Source organism: Bos grunniens, chromosome 21 (assembly GCF_055505025.1).
Source record: "Bos grunniens cultivar Pamir isolate PY7600 chromosome 21, Bosgru_T2T1.0, whole genome shotgun sequence".
NCBI lineage: Eukaryota > Metazoa > Chordata > Mammalia > Artiodactyla > Bovidae > Bos > Bos grunniens.
This window is the reverse complement of record NC_141185.1, coordinates 41365857-41391748: the sequence shown is the minus strand read 5'-3', so window position 1 is coordinate 41391748 and position 25892 is coordinate 41365857. Positions and strand designations below refer to the sequence as shown.

The window sequence follows — 25892 nt, the reverse complement described above, 5'->3', positions numbered from 1 at the left end:
TATATAGTCGTTTGTATGTGTTGATCCCAAGGCCCTCCACCAGCTTCTCTTGAAAAATAGGAGAGCTGGTCCCTTCCCCACAGGGAGGCAAAGAGGGAGTGTGACCCAAAGGGTCATGTTAGATCCTTTCGGGTCTCAGGACAGATGTAGTCTGTGCCTCAACTTGGCTCTCTCTTCCCCCGTGGGGCTCGGCATCACCCTCCCAGAGGATTTGCCCATCATCCTCTGGGAAGGGCAGGTCCTCGCTGCTTATCTGGCTCTGGAAGAAAAGCTGCTGGGCCTGGGGGCACAAGGATTCAGTCTCTGGGTACCCTGTTCCCACTCAGGTGATGTGCCATCTGTCTGCCAATGAGAGTGTGGAGGTGCCAGTTTTCGGCTCCAGTGAGGAACCATAAATCAGACAGAACCGCACAGAACTAATGAGCGCACCTCACTCAGAGCTTGTCTTACAGATTTGGTCACATGAGTGATGACAGAGGCATCAATTCACCTCACAGAGCTGAAAAAAATGACTCAGCCTAGAACCAATTGTATATTGCAACCTCATTCTCTACACATGGATGAAAAAGGAACAAGAAGGAAGTCTCTCTCAGGGACTTGAAACACCCTGAGGATGGCCAGATGGGGTGGGCAGTGTGGCCCTGGGGCAGGCCTGGCCAGTAGGCGGTGTACTGTTCACTCCGGCTTTGTTGGCTCCGTCGAGGTGGGAGTGTTTTTCCCACGGGGACCGCTGATAAAGAACTATGTGTGTGTTTTTAATTGAAATTAAAGAGCAAATGGGATTTGTTATCTGGCTTTGTGACTGACTTTGTTGCAATCCATTTTCCCTCCAAAGTGAGATACATATTACTTCCTATAGAAATGATAGGGAAAAAGCTACCTGAACAACAGCCTGCCCTGTGTCAGGCCCTGGGCAGGCATCTCACATATGTCCTGCTTCATTTATCCTCCCAGCAACCATGGGGTGGGGTGGGGGGATTAGAGAGGGGTGCTGTCATCCCCGCTGCCTAGTAAGGGAAATGACAGCAAAGAGAAATTAAGGAACTTGCCTGGAGTCTCTTCAGTGAAATGGAGGACCTGGCACTTAGATCCAGGCAGTCTGGCTCCAAGGCTTCAGTCAGTGTGTGGAGTCTCCCCTGCCCTAAGTTCCATGCTAGGCAGTGACCAGAGTCCCTTTGCCATCACTTCCCTGCCCTGGCCCCATCTTGCCCTGTTTTTCCTCGGAATCCTGGTAAAGAAGTTCTCCCCACTAGCAGGATACCAGCTTCTCAAAGCATGGGCCCCCTTTCTCTGTAGGAGCAACGGGTCACCTGTTGCTCAGAGTCTGTGATCTGAGTGCCGGCCTTGCAGAAGAGCCTTCACCAGGCCTCCCTCACCTGTCCTGGGCTGCTCACTTCTGTGGATCTCCTCCCAGAGGCAGGTCCCAGACACTGTGACCCAGCTTGGGACCTGCCTGGAGCCTTGTGGAGAGAGTAGAGCTGTGAGCGGACAGGTACCGGCAGCTGCATGGTTGTCCTGGGCATAGTGAACACGGGGTGCTGTGTTGGGGGGCATCCTCGGCCCTGCTCACGAGTCTCTGGCAGACAGTCGTGTGTGTTGACTTTGTGAATCGTGGGCGGAGAGAGGGCAGACAGAACAGGGTGATCTGTTTCCTCTCTCTTTCCTTTTACACACTGACTTCTTGCCTATAAATGAGTACTTTTGAAGTTTTACTTTGAATATGAAAGTTCTGTTGGAATTTTTTATGGCCACACACTCCATAAACCATCATGTTAGCATGAAAGGGACGGAGAGACGCTGGTTCAGCATCTCCTCAGAGAGTAGAGTCTGACCAGTGCGGAGACGGGCAGCCCCCGCAGACCCCGACCTGAGATGCCGCAGCTGTGTGGACAGTCACAGCACCACAGCAAAAGGCCCGATGGGGAGAGCTGCACGAGGCCCTGCTCTAGTTTATAAACCAGGACATGCTGTGTGGCTGGGAAAGGGCCCTCCAGGTGAGTGTTGGTGGAGCTGGGGCAGCTGCTGTCCCCCAGGGGACTCTTCACTGTGAGTCACAGGTGTGGGGTTGAGTCCTGAAGCCAAACAACAGTGCATGGCTCTCTTCCTGTGTGCTTGTAGTGCACACTGTGGAGTTTGGGCACTCATGTGCTTTTGCTGAAGGCTTCCCTGGTGATTCAGAGGTAAAGAACCCACCTGCAGTGCAGGAGACACAGGAGACACAGGTTTGATCCCTGGGTTGGGAAGATCCCCTGGAGGACGGCATGGCAACCCCTTCCAGTATTCTTACCTGGAGAATCGCATGGACAGAGGAGCCTGGCAGACTACACTACATGAGGTTGCAGAGTCAGACACGACTGAAGTGATTGAGCATGCACTCATGTGCTTGTACTGAAGGTTTCTTAGCTCTGTGAAATACAAGCCTCATGTCTGAGCAGGGTCAGCCCACATACCCCCCCACCTGCCAAGAGGCCAGCTTCCAGGATGGGCCTGGGCTGCATGGTCAGCAGACCCCCAAGGACAGGCATCAGGAGTTAAGGGATATTGGATCAGGTGAACGTGGGCTGTCTCCATGGGCATGGCTGTCCCCTCCCAGGTGTCTCTTTTCCCTTTAGGGGAAGCCACGTAACAGAGAGGGATGCAGGACTGGGATGAGCGGCCTGGAGCCCAGAGTAGTTGGTAATCACAGCCGGGCAGTGTTGCTGGGCTCTGTCCTGTCCTGGGCAGGGCTGTGCTGGGCTGGCCTGTCCTGGGCTGGCCTGTGCTGGGCTCTGTCCTGTCCCCTCCTCGGGCCTCCAGTGCTACTGTCACTGGGGCTAGGGGTGCCCAGCACCCAGAGTGACCTCTGAGAGAAGTCAGTTTTAGGAAGAGTGGGACAGGAACGTAGAGACATTTTTTCTGTAATTGCAGTAAAATAGTGGGCTTCCCTAGTGGCTTAGACGGTAAAGCGTCTGTCTGCGATGCAGGAGACCCGGGTTTGATCCCTGGGTTGGGGAGATCCCCTGGAGAAGGAAATGGCAGCCCACTCCAGTATTCTTGCCTGGAAAATCCCATGGGCCATGGAGCCTGGTAGGCTACTGTCCATGGGGTCGCAGAGTCGGACACGACTGAGCAACTTCACATACATAATAAAATTTACCATATTAACCATTTTTAAGTGAACTGTTCAGTGACATCAAGTACACTCACATTGTGGTGCACCCATCACCCCCATCATTTCCAGAACATTCTCACCTTCCAGAAATGAAACTCTGTCCCTCCCCTGGCCCCTGACTCCCACTGTCGCTGTCTCTGTGACTGTGACTCGTCTCCTGCCTCCGTGGGGTCACACAGGATTGTCCTGTGTGTGTCTTGTCTCATTGAGTGTGAAGTCCTCAAGGTTCACCCATGCTGTCGCAGATGTCAGAGCTGCCTTCCTTTTTGAGACTGAGTGATAGTCCCTGTGGGCATGGACTGCACCTTATAATCGCTCCATCCATCCATGGGCACTGGAGTTGCCGCCTTCTCTTGGCTACTGTGAACGTTAGTGTTCACATGTCTGTTGGAATCCCTGCTTTCTCTTCTTCAGGGTATTGAAGTGATGTATTTTTAAAGTGAGTATTTTAAAGATTAATTTCTTCAAAACACTTTTTAATTTCCCTTAGGATAATTCCTCTCAAGTGAGAGTTTCAGATATTAAACTTTGAGTCTTAAACATTTCTCTCACAAGGACAGAAATCTTCTTTATCAAATCTTGTAGCCTTCTCACCCGCCTCTGTCAGGTAACCCTAGGCTGCAGCTTGGTGCTGGCCCTTCTTTCTGGGGAGCCCGGGAGGGGGCCAGTAGGACCAGGTGGGCCTTCCCCTGTTTCTTTGCTCAGGGCATCCCAGCATTGACCATCTCCCAACCCCACACCACCCCGAGTGCTGTGTGGCCATTGTGCTAAAAGTCGCTGATAGCATCTTCTCCACTCACACGCCGAGGTGCTCTCTGCTGAGAGCAGTGTGGGCGTGTCTGTCCCAGGCTCTCTTACCTGGAGATGGGACCCTCTGGGGTGAGGCTGTCCCCATATGTCTTCCATGCTCAGCAAAAAAAAAAGGCATGTGCTAGCGTGAGGAGAGCCCAGTCCCTGTCACGAGGACCGTGGGCTACCTGCAGCAGCAAGTGGTTGCAGGCAGGCCGCATGACGGGGCTCCTATTCAACAGTAGTTGCCAGTGAGGTGCTGGAAACTTACAGGAGCTGAGGTAGGATCGGGATGCTGGCCTCCTTGTAAGAGTTCCAGGTCCCTATTCTTGACCTGCCCACTGCTTCCCAGTCAGGGATCCCTCTCCCCTCTGGAGACCACGCACTGCAGAGCAGTTAGCAGGCAGCAGGGACATGGTGTGAACCCAGCCTCACCCTCACCATCAAGTCAGCTTCATGGAATTGAGGGGTGGTCAACCTTAGAAATGGGATAAATGACTAATTCTGGAAGTCATAAAGATACCTTTAAAGAGTAAAGGATTTAAGATGAAAATCTTCAGAAAGGCCGTGCAGTTTTTCAGATGTCTCTCTGTGGATGTAAAAGGTGTAGCTTGATCTGTACATTAACCATCCTCATCTGAAACGGGACCATTCGGCTTGGTGACTTCAGGGAAGAGAAAATGAAGTCTGTTAAGTAAAAATTAATGGTTTTTCAGGAATTTGTAGGAAGTCGAGCAGCTTAATGACATGCTTTGGGTGGATGCGTTTTGAAGAAAGCAATTTGAGCAGACTAGGAAATTGTGCAATAACCTTAACTTGGGTCAGAATTTAATTACTGCAGTAACAGAGTGTCGCTGTGTGTCTCTGTGACCAAAATGGGAAGCAGGATTTTTTAAAAAGGCTTTTAAAAGTAACAACAACTTGTCCATTCTCTCTCTCTGGACTTCCTTCATTATAAATACCAGGTAACCCAATGCTGGCTAAATATAGGTTCAGTGGCCATCTCTGTTTATGACTTTCTTTAGGCGGAAGTTACCAGCACAAGGCCAGATTAATTTGGTGTGTAGGTTTTTATAGGCTCTAATTAGTTATGTTTTTCTTGAGCAGACCAACTGGGATCAGTAACATTATATAACTGAACTCTGACGCCCAAGACTTTGAAACACAGACGCCTCTCTCAGAGCTGGGGCCCCTGGGAGATGCCGACCCAGCGGCCCGGCGGCCAGCCCACTGCAGCTGTGAGCAGCCGGGCTCAGAACATCTGTTTCCAGCCAGGAGCAGCTCCAGGAGTGATAAACTGAATACCTTCTTGCAAAGTCAGAAGCCTCATCTGCAGCCCATTGGTTTCTGCATCCTTGAGGTTTGACATGGCACGACTACTTATCAGCTGTCCCCGGAGGCAGATTCCACTGTGCTGGCCCAGGAGGAGGTGGGGCAGCCAGGGACAGAGCAGAGTGTGCACTTGACCAGCCTCCCTACCTCACTGCTTGACAGCCCTGCACCTGCGTCTGAGTGTCTGAGGTCACAGCCATTGGAGGCCTGAGTGGGTGGTGGACCTTTGGAGCCATGGAATGTCATCTGGGGTGGACCTAGCACGCTCATCAATGACTTTGCTGCACAGCAGACTTGACAAATGACTCGGGGCCCTCCTCTTCTGTTCTCGAAGCTCTGCAGAAACCGCCAAGTCATCTCCTTTTCCTCCAGGAGGGCAGGATGCACCCCACTGGCAGCACCCTGGATCCCTCCCACCTCACACCTGCCCTGCATAAACAGGGAGGTGACATGAAGCTAGCTATGCTTACACTGATGGGAAAAGCAGGACAGGAGGGGCTCTTCCTGTAAACACCCCGGCCCAGGCCTCTCTCCCCATCACACTTGGCCCCTGCCCCTTCTTCACTGGACTTTACAAGCTGTTGCTGCCCCCCGCCCCCTCAACCCGTGGTCCCCTGGATGCTTCCTCTCCATGGAGCACCACCACCTGCCTCCGAGCCCTGCAACCCTTGGAATGGACATTAGAGGGGCCAACATGGGCCTCACCCAGCCACTCAGCTGGTGGGTTGTCTTCCTGTATCCACAGCCTCAGGACTGTCCTGGGAAGGGGGCTAGAGAGCCCAAAGGCCAGACGACTGGGAGGCCCAAGGTCTTGGTCACCGCTACACTGGACAGCTCTGTGTGTGTGGACAAGAAGATGTGTGTCCTTCCAGTGTGACTCAAGGTCTGTTCACTTCACCAAACATTTCTTGGCCTCCTGCTGTGTACCAGATGCTGCCAGTGCCTGTGGGTTACTACAGATGACAGTTCATGCCTTCGAGGAGCTTATCTTGGAGGAAGGGACAGAAGATGGGCTATAATGGGCACATGTAGGCACACTAGGCTCTGGGAGGTCCAAGAGGGCTTCCTGGGGGCCATGACAGCTGAGGTGATGGTTAAAATCAGAGCAGGAGGTAGACTTGTTGTGAGATGGCTGGCGTGAGCAGGCTTGGGGGTGTGAAAGCAAGCAAGGGTCCCTCACACACAGCAACATCACTAGAGTACAGGGGTGATGCTGGCGAGGCCAGGCCTGTGCCAGAAGGAGAGCTGACCTGGCTTGGTCATGGAGACATGCATATGCCCTGTGAGAGGCCCATGGGCTTCTGCTCCTCCAGGAGGCAGGGATGGTGGTGTGGTGGAGACTGTAATGGAGGCTAGGAGGCAGTAGGGCCCTGCCCCATGATGGGGGCAACAGGGAGCCACCAGACTTGAGAACCCTTCAGGCTGTCTCTCTTGGAGGGCTTGGTGATGGATGCCTGGGAGGACAGTGGTACCTTGACCCAGAGGAGGGACTTCTCAGGAGGAGGGGGTCTGGTAAGGGTGAGGACAGCAAGATGGTGCTGAGTTCAGGGTGATGCTCTGATTGTGGGGGTCGGCACAGCCTTCCCAGCTCAGCATGCTGGGTGGGGGCTGGGGGTCTGGTAGGCCAGTGGGGAAGGGCCAGGCAAGAAGTGGAAGGGCCTTCTCCTAGGAAGAGCTGTCCTCGGGTTGGGGTACGACCCTCAGCTGTAGCTCGGTGCCTCTTGGAGGTGGTCCAGACCTCGACGACCAGGACCTCCATGTGGGGGCAGGCCCAGCCACAGCGAGTTTGCTCCTGTTTGCACACCAGGCCTCCCTGTCATTCACCATCTCCCAGAGTTTGCTCAAATTCATGTTCATTGAGTCGTTGATGCTATCTAACCATCTCATCCTCTCTTGTCCCCTTCTCCTGCCTTCAATCTTTCGCAACATCAGGGTCTTTCCCATTGAGTTGGCCCTTGCATCGGGTGGCCAAAGTATTGGAGCTTCAGCATCAGTCGTTCCAGTGAGTACTCAAGGTTGATTTCCTATAGGATTGACTGGTTTGCTCTCCCTGCAGTCCAAGGGACACTCAGAAATCTTCTCCTGTACCACAGTTGGAAAGCATCAATTTTTTGGCTCTCAGCCTTCTTTATGGTCCAACTTTCACATCCATACATGACTACTGGAAAAACCATAGCTTTGACTATATAGACCTTTGTTAGCAAAGTGATGTGATGACTTTGCTTTTTAGTATGCTGTCCAGGTTTGTCATAGCTTTCCTTGCAAGGAGCAAGCGTCTTCTGATTTCATGGCTGCAGTCACCAAATGTCGGTACACACAAATCTGAATGTACAACATGCATGTATATATGCACATTCTCACATCTGTGCACACATGCAGTCATACATCTACATATGTATGTACATAAATACACAGGAACCCATTTCTATGCCTGTCCATCCACAGACACACCCATCAGAGGTGTGCATGGGCCACAATGGTCTCTCTCCAGGTTCCTGCACTGGTAGGAAGGAGAGAGAGCCCCACAAGGCCCTGGGCTGCTGTGAACAGTGTGTTGCGGGGGACCAGGTAGGGTGAGTGGGGTCACCATGACAACAGTGCTGGAGATATGTCCAGAGGCAGAAGGGTGATGGTTAGGGATGTGAACTCGGATTCACCTCCTGACTGTGCTGCGTGCAGTGAGGGGGCGGTTCTGAACCACTCAGAACCTCTGTCTCCCCATCTACACCATGAAAGTGAAGATGGCCCCTGCCTTGTAAGGCTGCTGTGAGGCTCAGGTTGTGTTGTCTCAGCTGGAGGCCTGGACAGGGGGCTGCCGTGTTCTGAACCAGGAGCCCCAACAAAAATCAGGGGCCTTGGGAGCTGCACAAAGGAGAAGACAGGACTTGCTGTTCCCTGCTCTTTTTGTGCCTGTTTTCCATCTGTATTGTGCACCAAGGGCATGTGGAACTAGGTTTCTAAAGTGCCTCATGGAGGGTCCCAGTTGGGAACCACATCCGGCTCTTCACTGTGGGTTCTTTGATCCCATTTCTTCCAGTGTTCTGGCTTAGAATACTTAGCCAGGGTTTTGATGTTACCAATTGTATCAACTAATGTGTATAATTACATACCAGTGTTGAGTGAAGAGATGTGGACCTCGCACACTCAGCAGATTGTTCATTTTCTGGCGAGTGCAGTAGGCTAAGAGAACAGCTCTGATTAACCCATTGTGGAAATAACACAGATGAGAAAGAGAAAAGCATTTACAAAAATTTTATGTTGTGACCAACACCTACCCACCCCTGCCAGAATAAAAATAACTTAAAAAACACCTCATATACTGGAGATTGGATTCACTGAGGCAGAGTGGATTGAGGTTCTGGGGGCTCAGTGCCAGCAAGGGCTGGTCGGCAGCTGGAGAGAATGGGAGGAGAGGAAGAAGAGAAGACTGCCTGGGCACTTGGGCAGCAGGGTTCTGCAGCAGCCACTGCCTCGGGGTCAGTCGAGCAGGTGGCTCAGCTACCAGCCAGGGAGGTGGTGTGCAGAGCATGGGCAGGCATGGCGGCTGGGGCACAGTGTCCGGGACAGCGGGACTGTGGAGCTGGGACAAGTGCCCACGTTAATGTCAGTGCGGAAATCAAGTGAAAATAAGGGCCTCTTCTTACCCATGGGGTTGCCCTGCACTTATGATGTCTTTTGTGCCCCCTGCCCCCGCCACTTCTCTGTCTGCTCTTCTGACTCCACCTCTTGTTGGTCTGACCCTGAGGCTGTACCAGTAGTGCTGCAGTGATCCTGAGCCCTAACCCATGTGCCCCTGTGTCATTCAGTGTGAGGTTGTCGCCTGTCTGGGCACAGTGGGGAGAGTCTGAACGTAATGCTGTGCTTAGCCCCCTTGGCTTCAATTTTCCCATCTGTGAAGTGGGGCCATCTCTGTGGCTCTTCCCTGACCCCTGCCTGTGAGGCCAGGGGCAGTCAAGTGTCCATATGTTTACCCCAGCCAGTGGCTACATCCCCAGTGTCTTGCTCTCCTGTCCTCCTATTTCATGAAGGCCCTGGTGAGCTTGAGGGACAGTGCCCTGAGCGGGAGGGCGTAATCCGGGTGGGGAAGGTCACTGAGTGGGGGGGGTGGGGTGCGAGTCAAGGGGCAGGAAACAGCCACGTGGTAAATGCCACACCATCCATGCTGGGCCACGTCCCACTTCAGGCAGGGACATGAAGGGAAGCAGAGCTTCCTGCTCTGCTAGCTCTTGATCCTTTCTGACCTTCTTCCCATCTTGGAAACCTCATACTCCCAACCAGTCCTGATGCTGGGGAGGGTGAGTCAGATGGGAGTGACCGGGTCACTGGACAAGGATGGTGCCTGGAGAGGAGGCAGCTCCGTGACTAGATAAGATGCTGAAGGCGCTGACCTCCTAAGCAGAACCCCTCGGTATGGGGACTGGTGGTCTGGCCTCAGACTGGTGGACCCCCACCCCAGACACGTCCTGCAGCAAATTCTAGAATTGCAGGTTGGCAGGCCTTCTCTGTAAGGTCTGCACATGGCCTGTTCTAGGCGAGGGGGCAAAGGGTCCCTGTGGCAGCCACTGGGCTCGGCATCATAGTGTGGGGGCAGCTGTGGACAGGATCCCCAGGGAAGCTTTACTTACAGAAACAAGAGCTGTGTGTACGTCCTAGGATGGAAAGCAGGGTCACCAACAGACACGGCACACTTCACTCAGCGCAGTCAGGAGGTGGAAGCAGCTCAAGTGCCCATCAGTGGGCTAATAGACAAGCGATGATGGCATATGCCCACCATAGAGTGTGGTTCAGCCTGAAAGACAGAGGGAGTTCTGACACCTGTGGCAACAGGGGTGAACGTGGACATCATGGTAGGGCAGCAAACCCGGCACAGAAGAGCCAGTGGCTCCCCTGAGACAGCCAGAGTTGTCAGGTTCACAGAGACAGAGCAGATATTCTGTGCCCTGTCTACTCTCTGTTTGCCTGTTCGCAAACCTTTCATCTCGAGGAAGGACGGTTTCTGCTCCCCATGCCCGCACACTGCTCCAGGAGGGCCCAGAGGGTGGGAGTTCACATGTAATGGAGGCAGGGTTTCAGTTTGGGAAGATGAGAAGGTTCCCAAGATGATGATGGTGATGATTGCATGACAGTGTGAATGTGCCTGGTGTCCTGAACTATAGATACTTAAACACTGTGACAGTGGTAAACATTATGTCTGTTCTGTGTGCTGAGTCACTCAGTCATGTCCAACTCTTTGCAACCCCATGGACTGTGGCCCACCAGGCTCCTCTGTCCATGGGATTCTTCACACGAGAATACTGGAGTGGGTTGCCATTTCCTCCTCCAGGGGATCTTCCCGACCCAGGGATCGAACCTGTGTTTCTTACGTCTCCCGCATTGGCAGGTGGATTCTTTACCAGTAGCACCACCTGGAAAGCCCTCTGTCTGTTTTACCACAATTTAAAAAGCTAACACAATAAGAAGGAGATAGATCATTTGCCTGTTCTCCGTCCTCTGCCCGCTGCCGCCCTTGAGTGGGTCAAGACGTGGTTGACCACATGGCGCGTCCTTGGGCTTCAGGATGTCACGTCCATCCAGGTGAGGGTGGTGCCAGGGCCTCTCCCAGTGTCAGGACTCCCTCCTCAGCATCTGGCCCTGCCTCCTCCCTCTTCCCTCTTCCTGCCCTCACAGTCTCTCCAGGGTCAGACAGCCTTCTGTCCCATGCCCTGTCTGCCCTCTGTTTGCCTGTTCACAAATCTTTCATCTTAAGGAAGGACAGGTTCTGCTCCATTCACAAATCTTTCATCTCAAGGAAGGACGAGTTCTGCTCCCCATGCCTGCATCCTGCCCCAGGAGGGCCCAGAGGGTATACAGATGCACACAGAACCCTGGGAGGATCTGGGTGGCAACTGTCAGAGTTCCCAATAGCCAGTGACCTGACTCACTCCCCTTTTTCCTGAATCAGATTCCAGCTTCTGCACCTGGTGTTGTCAGGATGGGAGGGTGTCCTTGACTGGTGTCCCCTTCTCCCCTGCACCTTACCCAGACCTTTATCGTCCATATTGGACTGCACATAAGTTCCCAAAATAGATGTGGCATTGCCCGTTGCTGCCCCCGGGGCAGTTTGTCTGGTCAGCACCATGGGAGCCATCTGTTCTTCCCTGGAATTGCTCAATGGAAATGAATCTCCTCAGTGCAGACCCTCTGAGCCCTGCTCAGGGTGGAGCTGGACAGGGGCAGCGTCACGGGCCTGCACGGCCTGGGGACTGGCCTTTGCAGAGAGGCTGGGCTGCTCTAGGGCCAGATGCTGCCCTGAGTGGCGTCCAGGGCTACCCTGATGCGGGCCTACTTAGGATCTATGAGTGCATGCTCAGTCGTGTCTGCCTCTTTGTGACCCTGTGAACTTTGCGACCCCATGGACTATAGCTCACAAGGCTCCTCTGTCAATGGAATTTTCCAGGCAAGAATACTGGAGTGGTTGCCATTTCCTCTTCCAGGGGATCTTCCCAAACCAGGGATTGAACCTGCATCTCTTGTGTGTCCTACATTGACAGATGGATTCTTAACCACCTTTCTACCTGAGAAGCCCAGTGCTTATAGTTGGCAGCTCTGAAATTAATCCCTCCCCTTGTCAGCACATTGGATTCAGCTCTTAGTTTCTCCATGTCCTGAGTGGAAATTGATTTGAACACCTGGAGTTAAAAGACCCAAAGTTGTGATATATCTCCCAGGGATGGTGGCCACTTGTAGATTAAACATGGCTGTAAGTTAAAGCTGCATTGTTGTTAAATAACAGCTTGGCTTGCTCTAGGAGGAGCCCTTTGACAGACATAACAATTAACTTCAGTGAAAAAGTGAGCAGTTAACTGTAGGAGGAGAAATAAGAGTGCTTCTGTGCAAAACAGGGCAGAAATAATGAGGTTTATGATGGTTGAAAAGATGCTTGAAGTCGAAAATGAACCAAGAGTCATAATTGCAGAAAACCACGTATAGAGCACTTCCTGCCTGCCAGGTACTTTGCTGGCTCTTTGTATATGAAGAGCTGTGCCTGACTCTGTATATGTGTACGTGTGCGTGTATTGTTGTTGTTTAGTCGCTCAGTGGTGTCCAACTCTTTGTGACCCTACAGACTGTAGCCCGCCGGGCTCCTCTGTCCATGGGATTCTCCAGGCAAGAATGCTGAAGTAAGTTGCCATTTCCTTCTCCAGGGGATCTTTCTGACCCAGGGATTGAACCCAGATCTCCCGCACTGGCAGGCGGATGCTTCACCACTGAGCCTCCAGGGAAGTTCACGTGTGGTGTGTGTGTGTGTATGTGTGGTATATGTGTGATGTGTGTGTATGTACAGTGTATGTGTGGTATGTGCATGCAGTGTATGTGTAGTGTGTGTGTGGTGTATGTGAGGTATGCATGTTTGGTGTGTGTGTATGTGTGTGAGTGTGTGTATAAGTGGTATGTGTATGTGTGTGTGGTGTGTGTATAGTGAGGGGAGAGGGGAGAGGGACTGTCTTGGAACAAACCTTGAAGATAGTAGTTACTGTTCTCAGAAGGAGACTAAGAGAGGGTCTGAAGCCCAGATTCCGCAGCAGGTAAAGCTGAGTCAGGGTGTATCCCAGGCCCAGGGAGGGTTTGGAGGAGCCAGGGTGAGAATTCCAGCTCCTAATACAGCCAGGATTTCCTGAACAGCAACTGTGTTCAAGGCACTAAATTAGGCAGACACCATATAGACTCTTAACTGGCTAACCTTCATAGCTGTCATGGTGTTCGCTGTTCTGTGCTTGAAAACAACTGAAACACCCTGGAGCAAGCTTGAGCAAACAAGGAGGTTCTTCATTTCAAGGACAAGCGGTGTCTCTGGAAACTGAAAAGCAGGATGCAGCCGGACTGCTGGGTTTTCTGGATATGAGGGTAAAGGGTACAGTCAAGCAGGCTCTCTCTGTAGACACCTGCGCAGTCTTCTTGTGGAAAGACGTGGAAATGGCTGCTCAGCATCTCCATGTCCCTTTAGGTCTCTGCCTGGTCCTGTCCACTGCACTGGACAGATGCAGTGTCTGTGAGCAGGAAGAGGGGCAGAGGAAGGTCATGGTGAATTGGGTGCACATTAGTCCTGCTTAAACAAGTTCTTGGGGTATGTAGTTTTATCCCCACTGTACATGTAAGGAGCTGAGGTTTGCAGGAGGGGAATCTTGCTCAGGATCACAGGATCATGCATGGTGAAGGGAGCGGACAAGGTTTGGATGAGGCCTGTCTGGCTGAAACCAGGCTTGTCACCATGACATCTGACTGCTGCAGAGGACAGTCTGTCTTAAATCCATCCTCTCCTCAGGAGCTGGAAGAGAAACTAGGATGGTTCCGCCTGAGGAGGGCAGCCTGAGAGTTTGTGTAGCATTTGCTCCATCTTCAGTGACAAGGCTCTGCTCAGGGCTCGTGCCCAGCCAGCTGTTTCCAGCAGCCAGTGGAATTTAGGAGAGGCAGGCCTCCTGAGCACAGTGTCCTGATGCTCCAGGGTTGTGAGACACGAGGCAGGTCGGGGCTGGGATGGCGGGAGGAGGTGCAGGAGCAGCCTACCACGTCCCCTCCAGCCCTCCAGCTGAAATCCACCCTGATAGACTGCTGCTGGCCGAGAGCCGGGACACCCTGGGACTCGGGTGTTCTCAGCTGACCTTTCCGCAGTCCCCAAGCAGATGGGGCTGCGTGTTTGCCTTGGCTCCTTGCTGCACTTGGGAACGGACATTCATTCTTAGATGTCTCAGTGTACCCTGGGGGGCAGAGAGCATGGAGTTTGTTTATAAATGAGTGTTTGGTGTAGACTTAGACCTGACTTGACACGAACTGAGCTGCTTCAGGGATGCTTAACCCAAAATGAACAGGATTTCTTGTCTAAAATAACTTGGCCATGGTAATACAAACTTTAAATGATACAAACTCACTGCAAGATCTGGGGAGCATGTACTTCATCGGAAATACCACCTAGTGTTTATCCAGAAAGGGGTCTCCGAGTTGACATTCACAGACCTAGAATCTGTGGCAGGGATGTGAGCGGGGGAGTGTCATGGAGGGTGATCTCGCTCTGGGGGCAGGATGGGTCTCTCAGAGGAGGGGGAGGTGTTCTGAGAGGCAGGGTTTGGTGAGACCATACTGATTGGTGGTATCCTGCTTCTTGTTTTGCAGATTGGAAACCTGGACGATTACTACCACTTTTATCACAGCAAAACCTTTAAGAGGTCCACCTTGAGCAGCAGAGGCCCTCACACCTTCCTCAGGATGGACCCCCAGGTACAGCTCCGCTCCCTGGGCAGATGCTGTCTGAGGGCCTAGAGTGTCGTGTGCGGGTTGTTTGTGTCTCTGGTTCTGAAAATGCCCAAGTCTGAATTTTAATGAGCTTCTCCATGACCCTAAGTTTTCCTCTCTGAACAAAACAAAACAGATGTGCAACTACATATCAGAGCATTTCAAAACTCCAAATATTTGGGTCCTTAGTAAGACTTGAGAATTTAAATTCTTGACTTCTGTTTGAAACAACAATCAAATGACTATAGGGCTATCATTTTAAATCTTTAAAAGTCAACAAAACACATAGTAATTAGCGGAGATAAATGTGTGCATCTTACCCATAAAGGCTATGGAATTCAAACTGTCGTTTTAATAATGAAATTAGAGTTTGGATAGGCAGGTGTTTTTGTGGTTGTCATAACACATATCTTAATGGTTACCATGAACTTGAAAACTTGGGCAGTGAACGTAGCTTTTTCTTTAAAAATCCCTGTGATCTTTGAGATGAAAACAGATGTAATTTGAAAAGAGGCTAATAATGTTTTTAGTATAATTCTTATTTATCAGTGGTTAATCATACTTTCTACATAGATTTGAGATTAATATTTGACTCATGGGTCAGCAGATACTTGGTAAGATTAAAGATGTAAGATGGCCAAGTGAGCCTTTGACGGCCTCATTCATTCACCAGGTGATTTTGGAATACCTGCTGTGTGTCCCTGTATGTCCATATCAGGGCCATTGGAGTGGACGGTGGGGCTGACAGTCTATAGAAATGCACATGATATGTCACAGGGCATTGAGAGCTACAAGGGATGGTGAAGTGCAAGTGACAAGAAGTTACGGCCACGACAAACAAATGAGGCCATTGGTAAACTGTAGTTTTAGAACATGGAAATCACCCTGTCCTAAAAGCAGTGTGCAGAGTGTTCATTTAGACTCCCAAGCAGGTATGGGGTGTTCCTGCAGGGATCCCCAGAGAACGTGGATAGTAAAGTTTCTGCAGAGAAGCTGGCCGTGGTGGTGTCCCAAGCACCACCCCCCACCTCACCCCGCCACCATCGTGGCTCCTCTTGTGTTGATGGGAGAGATGGTTTGTCCTGGGAATGCTTCTCTGGTTACAACTTTGTGATTTCTGGTTTCAAGAGCATGGGGAAGTCATCCTAGTGCATGAGCCAGCCCATCCACAAGCTGGGCTCTGATAAGGTGGACACACAGTGCATGGTTCTGAGTTCACTTTATGGGTGGGTACGAGGATGGTCGGATGCATGGTGGGTGGGTGGACAAACAGAGGAGATAGAATCAAACACTGTGCTAATCCCATTCTTCCCTCACAGCTAAGAGGAAGTTTGTGTTTATGAAGGACACCTTATGTGCCTCCTCCCACCCGGTGTGTGTGTTCACACCACAGAGCTGGAAGGACACTTTTCACAGGGGCTGGTGCATTTTTTTTCCTCTCAGAAGCAAAGCCAGGTGGTAGTGGCTAAGTCGCACAGGACGGGCCATTGGAGAAGAGTGAGCAGACCCCATGTCACCATAGGGCTGAGTGCAGAGTGCATGGCCACCACAAAGACACATGGGGGTCCTTGCAGCTGGTGGTGGGGGCGGTGCTGAGGTTCACAGGGGCTCCTCACCTGTCTAAGCTCAGAAGGGAGTTGCTGCCGTGCCCTCCACAGTTTTTCTTAAGCACGCAGAGGTCTGTCTTGTGAGAACAGCATGCTTGTTTGGAGTTACTGTTCCCACAGGGAGAGTCAAAGCGAAGGGATGCTGTTTGCATGGGGGACATCCCCCCCCATAGAGATGTGCATGAGAACAGGATGGGATGGTAGAATTCTTTGTCATTTATTTATTTGGCTACATGTCTTTTATTTATTTTAAATAATTTATTTGGCTGCATCTGGTGTTAGTTGCAGCATGCAGACTCTCTAGTTGTGGTGAGTGGGCTCAGTAGTTGCAGCGTCTGGGCTCTCCAGTTACAGCACTTGGGCTCTGGAGCATGTGGAATCTTAGATCCCCAACATGGGATGGAAACCTTGTCTCTGGCATTGCAAGGCAGATTCTTGTAGGGCTGTCCCTGGTTGGGAAGTCTCTTGATTCCCTTTCTCCTGCCCAACAGGATGCTTGGCCTCCCCACCACCAATAGAAATGGATCAGAGGCCAGACAAGAGATTTAGGCGAGACTTTATTGGGGCCCCTGCTGCAGCAGAGAGAGCAGGAACAAACAACAGGCTCCCTTGCTTGCTTGCTTCCCCGATGTGGGTGGGGTGGGGGGAGGTGGTTCCTTATATGGGGTGAGGGTCAGGGTGTGTTCAGGGTCAGGCTGGAGGGGTGGCTTAGGTGGTCCTCCCGCCCCTTTGGTGGTGTTGAGTGCAGGGGGCATGTGCAGTCCCCTGCTTCTGTTCCAGGCTCTTCAGAAGTGGCAGCTGGGTTTTTAGTCTTTTTGTATCTTGTCTGGAATTTCCCCCAACTGTGCATGCATGCAGTTACTTTTAGTCCCATACACTTTCTCTGTATCTTATTGCTGGAGGAGAGGTTTGTGCAGGTACAAGCACCTCAGTGAAGGGCCCCAGGCCTCTGCCTGTCTCATTTCTGAGGAATTTTGGAGAACTAAGTGGCTTCTCAATTGTTAAAACTATGGCAGAAGTGAAATAGGAGATGTAACCTGTGTTTTGGCATGGGGGTGGGTGGGTAGGGGGATTCACTCTTTTCTAGTGTCTAAATTGTAAACCTTTTAAAGGTATTCAACTCAACTGTTCCACCCTTCCTTTCAGAATTACTAACTGTGCACCTGCTGAGTGTGACCCTGTGTCCAGGAACGCAGAGATGCCCACCTGGTGGTCCTCTGGCCCGTGGCCCCAGTAGGGCCAGACATGGGGCCTGGCTGTGAGGCTGCGGGAGACAGCTGGGCAGGACTTGGGGTGGGCCCCAGCTGGCTCCTCTTTGGCATCTGTGGTGATGGGCTTGTGCCGTGTGGGTGGGTTCCAGGCACTGCGTTCACTCTGGGTCTGCAGGCAGGGGCTCCCGGTGATCAGTTGTGGCCTCGAAGAAGAGGGGAGGAACTCCCACAGGCAGTGCCAGTTAACTTTTTTCAAATTAAAAATCCTTTTTATGCAGAGCTTCTTAATCAGCTCCTGGCAGAGCTGCTGTGGGAGCATCCTGCCAACAGAGAAGGAGAGAAAAGGTAAACAGCCGCGCATTCCAGTGCCCACAAGGCCCACGTGATTGCGATTGTTTCCCACAGTTCTCATTAAATATTTAGCCCCAGGGAGAGCATATAGACAATGGAACCAATGACAAATTCAGAATCGCAACTGAAACGCCTCCGTTTAAATCAGTCTAGTTTTAATGCAAACCAAATCAATTAGCTGTCAGTCTGACTAATATTTACTCTACCAAGTCATTGTAATGAAATATCAGGTAAAATTAGCTATTTACAGAGATGTTTAGTGTTATCTTTTCCTGCAGTGCACTAGGATGCTTTCCCAAATTAGCGAAGTGTTTTGTGACACCTTCGCGATCAGAGAGTTGTGTAATTAATATTTAAAAAAGGAAAAGATGATTTAATACTATCCAGCGTCATTGGAATGCAGTTGCCATCGTGTTTGAATGACCAAACTGGAGATGAATGTTATAGGGCTTAGGATAAAGTTCAATCGAATGCAGATGGTATTTTATTTTAATTAGCTCCAGTCCCTATTGTATACAATTGCTTTGATAAGTGATGGAATTTAAAGCTCACCCCTACTTCGCCTAAAAGCTGATACAGCGTACATTTGTTAAACAGAACCGAACAGAACACCAGCGGGAGGGAAGATTGAAGACTTCAGTCACATGCACTCACATTCTTTAGGCATCTCTACCCTGACCCTGTACCAGCGTCGTGCAGTTGTTGTCCCTAATCACCTTTACTTGGTGTTTTAAACCGCCTTTGAAAAGGGTCATTTTGCTCGAAGAGCCTGGTGGGCCAGCCCTCTCTCTTCTTGGGAGAACAGCCAGCCTGCTCTCCGGGTGCGGTATCAGTCGCTGGGTTTCTCCAAAGGGCTGTCATTTAAGCCAACTGAAAGCATTTGTTTTTAACTTGTTCTTTTGCCAAGAGTCTGGAGCAGGGTGGATGTTACAGAAGCACCAGCCAATAGCTGTAAGGGCTCCCAAATGTTTTAAAAATTACTTGTTCTGACTAGGTTCCAAGCTGGCTGATAGTTGGATGTTGAGTCTTCCAAGCCTTACATTTTAGAGTGGTGACTCTGGCTCAGCCCTCCCACTGTGTGCTCAGCCAGATCAATGACGGAAATGGAAGGATAAAGATGTTGTCAGGGGCCCTCAGTGGCTCCTCATGGAGTGGTGGGAGGCTTTGGGTTGACTCTCTGCTCCAGCCCTTCAGCGCCTGGGAGCTGGGAAGTGATTTCCAGGGCCAGGGTGGGCATGCTGTTTGTGGGACAGGACTTTGCCCCAGAGCTTCATCAGCTTCAGGTTCTCCTCCAGCAGTGATGCAACACTGAAGCTGATCTTTCCATTAACCACAGAGGGACTTTTATCTGAGTTTTGTGTGCTAGAGCCACTGGGTGTGCAAACAAACAGAAAGTTCCTGGCAAATACCAGCATGTGGACAGGAAGTGGCTGCATTGATTTGGGGGTTGATGAACTGTGGGATGGGATGGGTTGGACTGGGGAGTGGGGTGGACTGCCACACACAGCCCGATGGGTCCGCCCATGTGGTGTGGGGAGGCCTTCAGCTGTCTGCACACTTCAGCACAACCCCGCTGGGTCTAGTGGACTCTGGCTGCTATGAACTGGCAAACAGAATTTTCAAATAGGCTTTAAAAGATGGTGCTCTATGATTTCACCAGCAGGCTCACACTTCCACTTATATGCCTCAAAAAGTCCCACAGTCCCACTTACATGCCTCCAAGAGTCCTACAGTCACCGTGTCCCAAAGCTGAGTAATGTTCCAACCACAGCTCTGTCTCAGAGAGAAGCTGTGCCTCCCCCACTCTCGTTCCTCCACCTGGGCAGCCCCGTCCTGGCCTTGTCCTGCGTCCCCACCTGCACCCCTACCCCAGCCCTGTCCTCTGTTGCCTGGATGCCGCACAGCCCCTTTCACTGGCCAGCTGTGGGCATCCTTGCCCAGCCCTTGTTGTGGTGCTGCCGCCCCGGGACATCCTGCCCAGGCCCCCTGGTCTGGCCTCCCTGAAGCCAGGCTGGGCTTTGTGATCCTCATCGGATGACATCTTCACTTCCTCCACCAGCCTGTGCACACACTGCCTCCCCTGGTGTCTCCTCAGTCTCAGCCTGTGCGCCCTCCCACTGGGAGCTGGCTCAGGGCGCTGCTCTAAGTGGTGGGAGGTCCGCACTCTGGGTCTGTGAGGTCCCTGGGACTCCTGGAACGGAGGGGTCCAGGCTGTCTAGATATTGTCCCAGCACGAAAGCTACAGGGCCAGAGCTCATCCGGCCACGTTTGGAGCTGCCCACTGCTGCAGGGCACGCGCTGTCTTACTGGGCTTGGGAACCCATGGGCATCCTCCTCCCTGGGGTTCCCAGCACTGCGAGCCCATCCAGAGCAGCAGACAGACCCTCAGCCCTAGGTCCTGCTCTTGTTCCTGTAAATCTGTTTCCAGCCGCCCCAGAAACTGCCAGGACCAAGGGCCCAAGCTCGGCAGAGTTTGTGGGAGTGAAGAGGGAATCTTCGTTTGCTGGGAATCTGTTAGTGACCAGGACTGGCACAGGGCTGCTGGGAACTGCAGGTCATTCCCAGGAGGCCTGGGATTCCAGGCCCAGGAGCTGCAGAGAGGTGCGGGGAGAGATGGCTGGGTTCAGATGCAAGTAGCCCATCCTGTGCCTGGGCGGTTGGGGGTTGGGGAGGGTGAGTCACCCTCACTTGGCCAGGCCAAGTCTCAGGGCCTGGCCACCCTCACTTGCTTTCGCTCCCAAGTCCGACAGGCTACCCGGTGAATAGCAGATGGACCCTCAGTGTTTACTGAAGCAGATGTCAATTTTCACAGGGTAGGTTCACATAGCAAGTTGTATCTGTTACTGTTTTCTCATAGACTTCTTTTTATGTGATGACTTTTTTTTTAACAAGAGTAACTTTACATATTATCCTATTTTTGTCTAATTTATGTTCCCTTGTGGTGGTGGCAATGAGGGAAAAAGGGAACCTTCTTCATGCTGCACAGAGGTTGTGATACTGACCCTGAGGTGAGGGTGGAAATTTCTTGATGAGCTTATGTCAGCTGAGACTGGCCTGTGGTCAGCCCTGGATGTGAGTTCTGGTGCCCAGACTGGCCCAGCATGGGGAGTGAGGAATCCAGACCCCCCCATAGTCCATCACCCAGGGATGTTCGAGAAAGGTGTTTCTGGGTCCCCAGGCCTGTGGCTCTGAGGGAGAAATACCCACCAGGATGCTCGGGTCTGGCAGCGTCCCCACTGCCCAGTGATCCTAAGTCCCTGTCATTCAGCTGCCGAATGCCCAACTTCAGAAGTACCTTGTGGTCTTGGTTAAATTGTGACAAAAGCCCTAAAGAGGGCTTTAATTGACCAGACGGCAGAAGCACTGACGTGGGCCGGCTGGGCACCCCTGTCTGGCTGGTGATTCTGGAGTCAGTGCTCCAGCCCCCTGTCCATTTTGTGATCCTCAGGGCACAGGGCAGGTGGGGAGAGCTTCCCCTTTCCTTTCAGGAAAGGGAGAACTCATATAATCAAGGACCCTGACCTCCTGAGTCCGGTCTTGTCTCCTGCATTTGCAGGTGGGTGGTGCCGGCTCATACCAGCGATGAGCGGACACCTCTGGGCCCCTGTCCTTCAACTTTGACAGGGAGGATTTGAGAGGTGGGCTGTGCTCTGGCCAGCTGAAGGAGTAGAGATGTGCCTGGGTCCCCAGTGGCCTCTGTCCTGTGGGGGGATTGGGGGGGCGGGGAGTTGCGTCTAGGCTGCATTAGATCAGCTTTGAATTTTCTGGTTTGACTTCCTTCTCTTCTGTCTCTTCTACTGCCCAGGCTCTTGGGTTCGCATAGCAGCCTGGCATCTCCTCCCCACCTCACATGGTACCTCAGAGGGCTCAGGTGTCTCCCTGAGACTCTCTCTAAGGAGGCTGGTGCCCTCTGCCCCAGGAGGTCAGCTGGCGGGGGGGTGTCAGTCCTCTGTCTCCGATCACTCTCCACCTCTGCAAGCTGGCCTCTGTGCTTCTTCTTAACTGTGCCAGAATCACAGGCCTCTTGGAAAGGCTGATGAAGGCTGTGGACACCGTTTCTCTCAGAGGAGGAAAGACACCCTAAGCTCACATCTACACGGCTCTACACACAGCTTCTGGGGCTCCTGGGACTTGAGCCTGCCCCTCCACCCTCCAGGGACCCTGGATGCTGGGCAGGAAGCCCCCACTTGGCAACTGCTCATTTCCTACACATGCAATCCATGGCCTGTCCTCAGAAAAGGAGCACGTCACACACTAAGGTGATGTGCTCTGGTCAGGGAGCATGGTTTCCTTTCTGTGGGTCCTCACGCCATGAGTTCACATCTCACTGCTTCTCAGCTGGTAGAAAGCTGGCCCAGCACGTGCTGCAACAGGTGTGTGGAGCACTCAGGATTGATGGGACTCGGGATGTGAGCATCCAGGCCTTCACACGCAGGGGCCCCAGACAGGCTGATCTGACCCTCACTACACAGGCTGGAGGCTGAGGCGCAGACGACAGGGTCACAGGTTTACTTTCCCAGCATGCCTGCCGCTCGCCTCTCTCCTGGAAGAGGCCTTCGGATCTGGGCCCCAGACACTTGGAGTCTGGCCTCTCGTGACTTCCAGAGACTTGCCCTGGTCTGCAGGCATGGCTGGCTCTGTCACAACACACAGGAGAGGGAGTCTCCATCCTTCCCCAGTGACAGAAGGATGCATCCCTCACTTCGAGGACGCCAAGGTGGGGAGAGAGGGGAAGGCGGACCAGAACTGTCTCTCTTGCTGTGCATGAACACGGGACCCGAATAGAACTCCATGTCACAGGCTGAGCGTGGGGGCTGTGAGGAGGCAGGCAGCTTGATTCAGTTCCTGCTCTTCCCCTTGAGTTGGTGGAGGTCTGGGAGAGTGGTCACAAGGGTCTCAGAGAAGGGCTGTTGTCCTTCATTCTTTCTCTGAGCAGAGCCCCCAGGGCCCCTTCTGGGCCCCACCAGCTCCTGGTGATGGCTCAGAGCTTCCCTAGCAGGCAGGGCCTGTGGGTGGTGGAGGGCAGTAAGCAGAGCACAGGTGTGCAGTGGCTTTGGGTGGAGTGCAAGGGCTATTCTTGCTCTGGTGGCATTCTTTCATGGGACAAAGTTTCAGAACAGCCCCTTGTCACTTGTTGCACCCGGGACGACCTGCTGGCTGCCTTCTGGCCCAGCAGCCCAAGGGAAGAGGGTGTGGGCCTCCTGCCCACACAACACTTGGGCACTGCATGGCCTGATAACTCACAGTTTTCAAGGCCGTTCTAGGGTCCTGCTCATTTACATGACCTCTTTCTCAGCATCTTTTAAGTTTACCTCCTCTCAAGTGCAGAGTGACATTTAGCGGATGCCAGATTTTAACTTGACTTCTTAAGAAGAGAGCTGGAGGAGGTGTTGTCTCCCGAAGTACGCACTGCTCTTCACCTCATCTTGAGAAGATGGTAAAGTCTCATGATGAAAATGTTTAACAGGAAACATGCAGAAAATGGATAAAAGAAAAAGTCAGAGTGATGTTTCAGCTTCAAAATATGACTGAAGAAATGAAAATGCTTTACACGGGTTATAAAGGCTTGCCCAGACAAGATAACCTGTGCTGAGCTGGGCTCAAATGCGGCAAACCCAAAGCACCAGTCTTCCGCACAGAGTCCACACTGCTCCCCTGGTGGTCATGGAAACCCAGTCGCGCGCTCTGCTCCACAGTGGTTTCGAAAGTCTGTCTATGGCTATATTTGAATCTAAAGCTTATTCATTTAATGTCATTCCTTCATTCAGAGAGCATTTAGTGAACTCCTACTGTATGCCTCACATCGCCTGGCACACACAAGTACAGTGGTGAGCGAAATGCAGCCCTGGCTTCACATAGGCCAGTGGGGAGCAGAGGGTAGTCATAAAGACCTGGACATGTCCAGCCAGAGCTGTGGGCGGTGCTGGACAAGCCAGATCAGGGGAGCCCCAGCCCCAGAAGACATGCTTCCCTTTTCAGCATCAGGGGTCGTTTTGCCATTTAAGGAAGACAGAGGACAAGGACCCTGTTACAGGCTGAGAGCTGGAGAGACTCGCATGACCAAGGCACATCCTTCCCTCCTGGGGAGCAGGGTGGTGTCTCCTGAAGAGTCTGTGTCCACGTCCTCCATGTCAGCAGTGTCACTGCACAGACACGCTCAGGGCACAGGAGCCTGGTGGCCCACCCCGGCTGGCCCAGGTATCAGGGCACGGTTCCCTGGTGAGGACGGTAGAGAGGAACACAGTGAAGAGGCACCCACCATACAACCAGGCCTGCGGGCTGGAGGCCAGGCCAGAGGGGCCCTGGGCAGGGGTCAGACTGTGCCAGGTGTCAGTCATGGAGCAGGGACCCTCCCAGAGTCATGTGACCTCCAGATGCTGGGGGCATGGCAGCCACGATGAGCTGTGGGTGATGGGGTCCTGACGCCTTTAGGAGACTCTTGTGTTGGAGAGGATCCCTGCTTTGTCCTGACTTGGGGGGTTGAGGGGAGACAGTGGGTTTTAGTGCCACTGATTTAGGAGAATCAGGCAGTGAGAGGGCCCTGGGTGAGCGGGCAGGACCCACTTTTGGGGCAGCTTTAGTTTGAGAGGACAGCAGGGGCAGGTGTCCAGGGCCCAGTGATGTGCAGGGAAGGGCAGTTAGGGTGGGGGCTCCAGCCAGAGCTGGTAGCAGTGGGCACCCTGGGATGGCCCCTCTGTTTTGGTGAAGTCCCCACGCCAGCGCCCCTGCTACAGCCCTCAGCCCCTCCTCTGGGGGCTCCAGGTCTGATGTTAGGTAGGACAGCCTCATGAATTCTCAGACATGTAACACCTCAGCCCTGATCAAGGCTGTGATCCCAGGATGGCCATAGCAAGTGACCACCAACTGGGGGCTTCAGACACCAGAAGCATATTGTCTCAGAGCTCCAGAGCTATGGTACTGGCAGATGTGGTCCCGCTGGGGGGTCCTGCCTTGCCACCTGCAGCTCCTGGCAGGTCAAGGTGCTCCTGGAGCTGTTTTCTTCCCAAGGCCTCACTTTCCTTGGTCTTAGTCTCCCCCTGCCTGTCCCTTGTCAGGATGCTTGTCGTGGGATTCAGGGCACAACCAGATAATCCAGCATGACCTCGTCTTCAGAGCCTTAGCTGATTACAGTTGCAGAGACCCTCTTCCTGAATCAGGCCACGTTCCCCCCATTCTGGGTGAGTGAAAGCACCTTTGGGAGGCCGCAATCAACTCCCTGTGAAACCTAATGAGAGTTATGGAGAGCCAACAGGGACTTTCTTGTCTCTTCCTTCCTTCATGGACCTGAAGGTTTTTCAGAGCGATCAGTTCTCTTCCTAAGAAGGCTGGGGCCCCACCCAACAGCTCAGCTCTCACCCTGCACACAATTGCCACATGTGTATCTTAATGTGACCCAGGCCGCGGATCTGCAGTCTTCCCTGAGTATATACCCTTGGCCTTGACAGGTAGCCAGAGTGCACCACAGTCTCTCTTGCCATCTTCACCAAAAGGTCTGAGCACCTAGAAGTTCTGAGGGCCCTAGTGAGCCAACCAGAAGTGAAACTGCCATGTAAAATGGGCAGGCTGCCAGCAGAACAGGACAACGTTCCCTGTGCTCCGGCCTCTCGGGGCAGGAAGAGCTCACGATCAGCCCCGACCCAGCCCGACTCGCCATCATCACCAGCTCACCGCCTGTGTTCCTTCCTCTTCAGTGGTTTGGGAAAAGTTTCAGAAGGCTCCCCTTACAGTTGGTAAAGAATCCGCCTGCAATGCAGGAGACCCTGGTTCGATTTCTGGATCAGGAAGATCCACTGGAGAAGGGATAGGTTACCCACTCCAGTATTCTTGGGCTTCCCTTGTGGCTCAGCTGGTAAAGAATCCACCCAAAATGCAGGAGACCTGGGTTCAATCCCTTGGTTGGGAAGATCCCCTGGAGAAGAGAAAGGCTACCCACTCCAGCATTCTGGCCTGGAGAATTCCAGGGACTGTATAGGAGAATTCCTATACAGTCCATGGGGTCACAAAGAGTCGGACATGACTGAGGGACTTTCACTTCAGAAGGATGTGTGTTATCTCTTAAGTGTTTGCTAGAACTCATCTGTGAAGCCGTCTGGTCCTGGACCTTCAGATGTTGGGAGTTTTTTCATCATGGTTTCAGTCTCAGCAACTGTGGCTGGTCTGCTCTGGCTCACTTGTTTCCGAGCT

The 25892-nt window shown here is 52.5% G+C and overlaps 1 protein-coding gene across 8 annotated transcripts in view; it reads left to right on the top strand.

Annotated features, from left to right (window-relative positions):
- The window catches only part of PCSK6 (proprotein convertase subtilisin/kexin type 6), a 169813-nt gene that overhangs the window by 35681 nt on the left and 108240 nt on the right, over positions 1–25892 (top strand). For 6 of the 8 annotated variants that reach the window (XM_086364084.1, XM_086364082.1, XM_086364083.1 and 3 more), the window contains one exon: positions 14420–14524. In XM_086364084.1, coding sequence (XP_086220210.1) covers positions 14420–14524 — 105 coding nt within the window. Of the gene's footprint in view, positions 1–12377; positions 12433–14419; positions 14525–25892 lie in introns of those variants that run through there. The other 2 variants (XM_086364087.1, XM_086364085.1) reach the window with 2 other exon arrangements.